Here is an 8,409-nt window from a genome sequence, read left to right as displayed (position 1 = left end):
CTGCAGCTCTGGGGAAGGGGGGTTCCTGGCACCCAGTAGCTGGCATGGCCTGACCCCTTCCTGCCCCCAGCCTCGGGGTGGGACAGTGGTGCCCAGGCCATGTTGGTCCCCGTGGTCCATCCAACGTGGGACGATGATAACAACGACAGGGCTAAGTCCTCCTCAGGCGGTCTCCGCCGCGCTATCCCTGTTAGGCAGACAGGATCGCTGGCTCTTCCGGGGCAAGGGTTCCCTGTTTTGGTGCTGTTGGAGCAATTGCTCCACCTGGGAAGAAGGATGGGGGTGGGGGCTCCATTTCAGCGCTGCCCCGCCCTTAATCCTATCCGAGCAACTGCTGCACCTGGGGAAGGAGGGAGTGCTTTGTCCAGCTAGGAATTCCCCAGCCCAGGCATACAGACTAAGATTTAGAAAGTGACCTAGAGTAACCTAAGGGTAATTAATATGCCACTAGCTTGAATCTGCATTGGGGTTCACCCCCCCACCCGGTGCGCTTTCTTAGAGGGAGCTCGTGTGTATACACAGATGGAATTTTGAGGACACCTGTTAATCATTTGATAACATCCCACACCTCCCAAGAGCTCTCCCCCAGACTGGGCTGATAAAAGGAGACAATCGAGAAGTCAGGAGTGAGTGAGTGGGTCTGTCTCTCTCCACTCGCGGAGACAGACCTGTTTTATTCTACAATAAAACTGCTGTGAAACCACCTGAGGTTACTCCGTTGTATTGGCTTCGCTGGTGGTTTTTCCAAGAAAGGAGTCAGAGGACCGGGATAATAGTCTGGACTTGACACCTTGGCGTGTCTGGTCATTCAGCCAAGAGCACACCAAGTCCCAAGGGCAGACTCCCACCCTGACATCTTTGGTGCCATGACGCCGACTGACATCCCCACTCTTTTCTGTTGAACAACCGAGGCCCAGAGAGGGCAAGCAACTTGCCCAAAGTCACACAGGTCATGAGCGATGCCCAGTCACTCAGGCTGGGCTCTGAGCCCTCAGTGTCTGACGTTTAACCACCCCTCCTCTCACCTCCTTAATGATTCAGGCAGCTGGGTAGTGGGACAAGTGACCGAGGTCCTGGATGCCAACCGATCCTGGTTCTCCTTCCAGGAGGAAGCTGCCGAGGCATCTAGTGAGGCTCAGTTGTCCCAGCTGTAAATGGGACTACATCTCTGGCCCGAAGGGTCGTGGGCCTGGGGACACAGAGGATGAAGCCCCAAGTCTGTGTGGCAGTCCCGAAGGTGTCCCGAGGGGAACTGGGTGGAGCTGGGATGGCGCATCTGGGGTCTCCCTGGCCGTGGCAAGGAGGAGCAGGGAGTCACACACTTTGAGGAGGGGGCTCCCTGCTTCCACGGTCTGGGAGTCTCACCGTCCCTCAGCACCCCTGACAGCTCCTTCCACGAAAGTGGGGTGTTCTGTGCTACGGCTAGAGGAGGGGCTGCCATCTCTGCCCAGACCTGGGTCCCCCGACTCCATTCCCTGGAGACTCCGGCCCCTCCAGGCGCTCCCCTGCCCTCATGACCCTCCCCTGCCCTCAGGACCCTCTGCGGAGCAGCCAGCAACTCTTTTCTAGGACATGGGCGCCACCTAGTGGACACTGCGGGTCACTGCCGGGGCTTCGCTCCACACCTTCCTATCCGCTTCTGGACCCAAAGTGCAGTTCTGTTGAGAGACCCTGCCCCGGGCTGACAACACCCAGGAGAGCACAAGGAAGTTGTCAGTGTCCCCTCCACCATCTTAGAGTTGCTGCCAACACCATCTCTCCCACAGAGCCGCCCCAAAAGCACAGGCTGGCTGGCACCCTGGCTCTGCCCCACATGAGCTGCGCGGCCTTGGTCAAGTCCCTTCACCCCTCTCAGCCTCGATTTTCCCCGTCTGTAAAACGTGGCTAATAATGAATCACACCTCATAGGGGTTGAGGATTAAATGAGGTCAGGGATAAGAACACCCACGGAACAGGGCGTGGCGTGGGGAACAGAACCGTCCTTGCGGCTGACCAGTGCCCTGGGCTCGCGTGTCGGGCAACAGGTCCTCGGGGTCGGGGGAGCAGACAGCAGCAGGTGGAAGGAGGAGGTGCAGAGCGAGCTGGATTGCCTGTGACATGCTCCCCAAAACGGAAACCTGGCAGCAGCAGAGCTGTGGTTTAGCAAGAAAATCTGGCTCCCTGCATGCGGGTTTGAGGGGGAGAGAGAGGAGAAGGAGGAGGAGGGGACGAAGGCAGAAGGGAAGGTTCCGTAGGCACTTACGGTCTCCAAACCACAGCCAGACACCTGGTGCCGTGGCTGACCCTGGTCACAGCCAGGTTGGGAGCCACCACGTCCCTGGCCAGACCTCGGCCATGAATGCAGAGAGGCGGCCTTTCCTCCCCAGAGGCTGCCGTAGCAACGCCGGCTGTCGGCTTCCCCAGTTGCAGCTTCCTAACAAGCAGCTGATGGCGCCGGCTGTGACAACAAGCAAAGTTCTGGAGAGAACTTCCAAGGCTCCCAGCACCAGGAAGCAGGGGTGTGCAGAACAAGAAATTGAAAAAGACATATTTCCTCGCCAGCGGCACCCCCTGGAACATCCGTGCTCTTCCTGGGCAGTGAGTCCGGGATCTCAGGATGTCAGGGCCCAAGTGAGACAAGCAGGACTTACTGAGCACTTACTGTGTGCTGAGCACTGTGCTGAGAGCTCTGTGCGTGTCGTCTCAGCCTGTGGGCGGGGGGACTCTTCACAGCTATGTTTATAAGCTGAGGAAACGGAGGCCCAGACCAGCCGAGTGAATGATGGACACTCCAGGCTATGCCTCAGAAGCAGGATTTGAACTCCGCCTGCAGAGCCTTCACCTCAGAGAGCACCCAGCCCTTATTTCGAGAAAGGGGATGAGAAGCCCAAGATTTGGTACCAGGAGATGTGGGCTTGAGTTACAGCTCCAGTGCCACTACCGGGGACCTGCGACAAACAAGTCACTAGTCCCCTCCGGCCGCCCGACTTCGTCAGGGAGACGGGAAAATAATTCCCAGGATCCCTTGGGTGGCCAACACCACAAGGGATGAGAGGGAGCCCCGGGAGGGGTCAGTGTACACAAATATCAGCTGTTCATTTTGATGAGGAGCCAGAGGCCCAGGAAGAGAAGGTTTGTGTTCCTTCCTCCTCACTGCTGCGGCCCTCCCGGGGGACCTGGGCCTTCTCTCCAGCCTGGGGCCAGCTCCACGCCCCCCACACTCACCCTTCCTTCCTGTCCTCCCCGGCACCAGCCTGGCCCAGAACCCCGGGTCCCTCCAGGGCAGCATTAGGCCCCTGGCTCCCCTTCCCCTCTCTGGGGTACTGGGCGGCTTCCCAGACAAGCCCCTCAGGGGAATCCTAGGGGGGTTCAAATGCCTGTTCTGCCTGTGCCAGCCGTGTGGCTTTGAGAGAGTAAACTGGAGATCGCAACAGCACTGCCTGGAGACGGTGCAGGTGTTCCAAGTGCGAGGTGAGCGCTCAGTACCTACCTGGAAGCTGTTCGCTCCAGCAACCAAGGCTTGGGGAACTTGTATGGACTCCCCTTCTCCCTGATTCAGGTCCACCCTCCACCCCCACTTCTCTTTGTTCTCCCATCTGGACATGATCCAGCTCCCAATGACCTCAACGATGCCTGGCCCAAGCCGCGAGCCACCAGCCCATGCACACACTGACCCAGAGACCCAGTCACCCACTCCCCACCCACCACACCCAGCTGGCTGTCCCCATACAGGGCCTGCAGCCACGCCCACGCAGCCTCGGGCCACACTTCCCAGCACCTGCCGAGCCTTTCACAGCCTGCAGACACCCCGGAGTGGGGACGGGGTACAGCCACTTCGCCTGCCTCAGCTCAGACATGCACAGCCAGCCTCTGGCAACGGCCCGACACCCACCCTCGACAGGAAGCAGGCCCCCCGCTCCACCACCCTGACGTCGGATGGCTCCAAGCAGACGTCAAGAACCGTGACTGATGAAAATTTAAAGAGAGATGTTGTAAAAATACGTCTACATTCAAAGTCTGTCCCGTCAGCGGCAGGGCACTGGCTCCAACTACTGCGCCACGTGGCTCCGGGAACCGGCATGATAGAGTCCCCGCTATTGCCACGCTCGTCCTCTGTATAGTGTCACATGCCTTGGTCTTGGCCATCCACTTCGCTCACGAGGACACTGGGCTCAGGGAGGTCGAGCTGCCCGAGGTCACATGGGTGGAGAGCGGGGGGTGGCTCAGAGCACCGGTGACCCTGCCGCTCCCAGGGTCAAGGCTCTCCCTGACGCGACCCTGCCCACCTCCTCTCTTCTGCTCGCCCTGAAAACCCATCGCCCTCATCCGTGCTCCCCACGCTGGGTTCCTTGCCGAGCCCCCCACATTCCACGTGTTCTCTTGGCCCCAAGTCATTCCACGTCCACGTCAGTGAGAAACGGGGGACTGTACTCTAGCGGGGCACAAAACACAGGATGTAGGTGAGTGGGCGGCGCACTGAGCCGCGGAGAAGGGACCTGGGGGGAGGGGCACAGAGCGGAGGGGAGACTCCGGGGGAGGGGTTAAATGGGGTGACAGCACAAGCCTCACCAAAGGTGAGCTGCCCGCCCAGACTTGAAGGGCAGGGCACTGTGTGACGCTGGCTCCGAGGGAGCCCTCGGGGTCTGACCCGGTCACTGCACACCAGCCGCTGGGTGCAGCAGAGACGGAGGCGGGATGGACGCAAGGGAGCGCCATGCAGAGCACGGCAGCAACCCGGGGCCAGGACGGTGGCAGTGAAGGCAGTGAGAAATGGCCACGTTCTTGATTTTTCTCCTCTCATTTCATTTTTTTCATGTAAACATTTGAATGAAGTATTTTATCAACACAGAATCTGGATGTGTTTCAAAGGTAGTGCCAACAGATTGGATGTGGTACGTGGGATAGGAGAGGAAGAATCTGGCTCCCAGGTTTTGGCGTGGAGCGATCAAAGATGGAGAAGGGGCCTCGGCGGAGACGGGAAGGCAGGCAGACAAGGAGCTGCGTGTACGTGCGCTGTCTTCAAGCCCTCGGCCTGGGAGTACGCCCAGCCCCCCGGCCCTCCTCACTCCTCCTCGTCTTCAGGTCTCAGGCGGACGCCAGGGCCCCAGCACGCCTCGGGGGGCCTGCCCTCACCCTCCCGGATGGTGGGCATTGCCCCGAGCCTGTCCCAATTCCAGCGTTTGCCGGCCTGTGTGGCAATCACCTGTGTGCCTGTGTGTCCCGGCCCGCGAGCTCCCCGGAGTCTGATGCGCGGGGCCTGGCTGGGGGCATCCGCAGTGCAGGTTTGCTGGCGGAACGAACGGGTGGCCTGCGAGGACAGCAGCTCTCCCGGGGAAGTCCACGCATCCCTCTGCACCCCCACCTCTCAGAATCAGGTGTCAACGCCCATAGGGCACGCCCACCTTCAGGGGCCCATGCCCTGTCTTGTAGACTAGGAGCTGGGCCTGGGAGTGGAAAAGACAGCCTGGCTCTCACTTGGGAACCCCAGTCCCCCACGCCGAGCCTGGCTCTGGCTCTTCCTCTGCTGTGTGGCTTGGCTGGATCCCCTCAGGGTCCAGAGCTGGTCTCTGCATGGTCAGACCCCCAAGGAGAGGAGGTGTCCCCCGCCTTGGGCCTGGCCACCCTGGCTCCATGTCTGCCTTTCTACGACCACTTCCCTCAGACTGCGGCCCCTCCTGATGCTCGTAAACCACAAGCCTCCCATCTGCAGTTGCAGTTTCTGCACATGCGCAGGCAGGAGAGGAGGAGGAGGGGGAGGAGGAGGGGGAGGAGGAAGAGGAGAAGAAGGAGGAAGAGGAGGAGGAGAAGGAGGAGGCAGCGACAGCAGCGGCAGCAGCAGTGGCCAATTACCCATATGACAGCATGAGCCCAGCCAGGCAGAGCCCAGGCCCTGACCATCCCCTCTGGCATCCCTGTCTGTCTCTTTCTCAGTCCAGATTTTAAGTGTCCTAAAAGCTCCTACGGCTCTCAGCGTTCTCCCAAGGATTTGCAGATCTGATTTTGTTTGTTTCCTTTAAATCTCTGAATCCTACTGCCCTGCACACAGCAGGTGCTCAATCAGTGTGTGCTGGCTGGCTGAGTGAGCGACGGCAGCTCTCGTGTGTTCTCCATGATTGCGTGGGCCTGCCCTTCTCCCCCCACCCATCAGGTGAGGGCAGGGCCCAAGTCCACGGCGTTTCTGTGGCCTCCAAGGGCAGCACCGTGCTGAGATCCCGGGAGGCTCGGTGAAGGACCAATTGTGCCAGCCGGTTATTGCTGCATAACAAACCACACCAAACCTTGGGACTTAAAACAGCAGCCTTTACTTAGCTCGCAGTTCTGCGTGTTGGCAGTTCAGCCTGGGCTCAGCCGGGCAGGTGTTGGGGCTCGGTGAGGCTCCCTCACGTGTGTCTGTGGTCAGCTGTGGGCGATCGTCGCTGAGCTCGCTCACGAGTCTGAGGTCTCAGCTGAGACAACCCAGCGGCTGACTCTGATGCAGGTGGGTGCTCATCCTCCAGCAGGGGAGCCCAGGACTTTTCTCACGGCGGAGGCAGGTGTCCTGAGAGAGAGTAGACGTGCCCTAGACCTCCTGAGGCCTCGGCTGGGAACCGGCAGACCACCGCTTCCACTGCGTTCCATCAACCAAAGTCAGTCACAAGGCCAGGTCAGGTTCCAGGGGTGGGGGAAAAGCTGAGCCTCGTGTCCCGAAAGGTGCGGGTACAGGGAGGTGAGAACGAGGGCGGCCATGTCTGCGATCTGCCTTGCCAGCTGGGCATGTGAACATCAGGACCCACTAGATTAGATCACTTTAATATTTATCAGAATTTAGGTCCGATGGAACCAGAGGCTGTTAATTTGGGTGGAAATTTTGGATGCCTCTGATTCCCTCTCCCACGCCCTCTTTCTCCACTTCTTTGACACCCTCCTGGCTGTGACATTCAGATAGCAGTGGCAGGGCGCTAACGTTCTGGAGTGCTCTGTCTCCTGAGACGTGAAAATGGCATCAACTCATTCCCACCTGAGGGCAGAACTCGAGCAAATGAGAAGCACACTTCAGCTTGCCCCTCGGGTCCTTGGCATGGGTGCCAAGACCTTGTTTTCTGGGGCCTTTGTTCCCAGCTAGGGCTGGGTGTGGGCCCGGTCCCCAAGTCTGGCCCTACATCCTGATTTGGGCTGGGGGTGGAGGGAGAGTTTGGGTAGATCCTGGGGCCTCTCCCGTCCTGGAAACTTCCTGCGATGGGGGTTGTGAGTATCTCTCTACCCTATCCCTCTGTTCTATTGCTTTACAGCACTTACTACTATCTGAATGTGTCACTTCTCTATATATTTATACACACACGTATGTTTGCAGCCCACCTTCCCCGCTAGAATGCAAGCTCCTTCCCGGCACTTCTGCTCTCCCGTTCTCAGATCCCAATGACAAGGAGTCCCCGAGGCCAGAATGCTGAAAGGCAAGCTATCCTCGGGGGGACCTTTTGTTCTCCACCCCCACCCCGACCTGGGGAAGAACTGGAGTCTGCCAGGGGTGATCTGGGAAGGCTTCCTGGAGGTGTGACACTAGAGCAGGTGCAGAATGACGAGGGAGACTCTGCGGCCTCCCTAGCAGCGGGGCTTACGCCTGCCACACCGGGGCCGGCCAGAGAAGAACTGCTTGAAGTTTTTCTCGTAGGTGGGCAGGCTCTCTTTGAAGCAGCGCACGGAGCGCTTGTCACACTCGCAGGCCTTCAGTCCGCAGAGGCAGCCGACACCAGGACCGAGGGCACATCCGCCTGCAGAGACACACAGGGTCACTGGGGGCTCTGGGGCCACCCCTGGCGGGGGTCGGGGGAGGTTGGTTCTAAGGTTGGGGAGAGCAGGGAGCTTGCTGCAAGGGGTCAAGGGTCAAGGACAGAAAGGAAAGAAACAGGGAGTCCTTTCCGGATCACGGCTGGGCGGCCCACAGGTGCTGTAGTGAGGAGAAGCCTAGAAGGAAACAAGCAGGGGAGGGAGGGGGCTGCACAGAGGGGCCCTGAGTTATTGCACGTGGGCTGCACACGGCCAACGCGGCCCTTTTCCCAGAGCTCGGCTCGTGTTTCTGGACGCCTGCCTGACAGCTCGCTCCAGTGTCCCAGGCATCTCCAGCTCAAGACGTTCCAAAGGGAACCCCGGATACACCAGCGCTCCCTCTGCCCGCGAGCCCATCCTTCGCCCCCGTTCTCAGCAAATGCCCTCCGCCTGTCCCCAAGCCAGGACACCAGGGACGGACCCAGCTCCTCCCCCTTGGTTCACTTTTCACACTTGGTCGAGCAGCAGGTCCCGCTGATCGTGTTTAAAACATTCCATGCTCTGCCCTCCTCCCTCCAGCTCCTGGGACACCACCCGGTCCCTGTTATCAGCAGCTCCTCCTCCTCAATGCAGGGACCGTCTCCAAGTGTGGCCTGAACTGTGTCCACTCTCCTGCTCAAAGCCCGC

The 8,409-nt window shown here is 59.6% G+C and overlaps 1 protein-coding gene across 1 annotated transcript in view; it reads right to left on the bottom strand.

Annotated features, from left to right (window-relative positions):
- Positions 1–7,557: 7,557 nt before the first annotated feature.
- PLA2G2C (phospholipase A2, group IIC) overlaps positions 7,558–8,409 on the bottom strand; it is a 9,696-nt gene continuing 8,844 nt past the window's right edge. The window contains exon 4 of the mRNA XM_012656920.1: positions 7,558–7,727. Coding sequence (XP_012512374.1) covers positions 7,558–7,727 — 170 coding nt within the window. The remainder of the gene's footprint in view (positions 7,728–8,409) is intronic.

This window comes from Propithecus coquereli, unplaced genomic scaffold, assembly GCF_000956105.1.
Source record: "Propithecus coquereli isolate 6110/MARCELLA unplaced genomic scaffold, Pcoq_1.0 Scaffold528, whole genome shotgun sequence".
Lineage (NCBI taxonomy): Eukaryota > Metazoa > Chordata > Mammalia > Primates > Indriidae > Propithecus > Propithecus coquereli.
The sequence above is the reverse complement of the archived record's forward strand: the minus strand, read 5'-3'. Positions and strand labels throughout refer to the sequence as shown.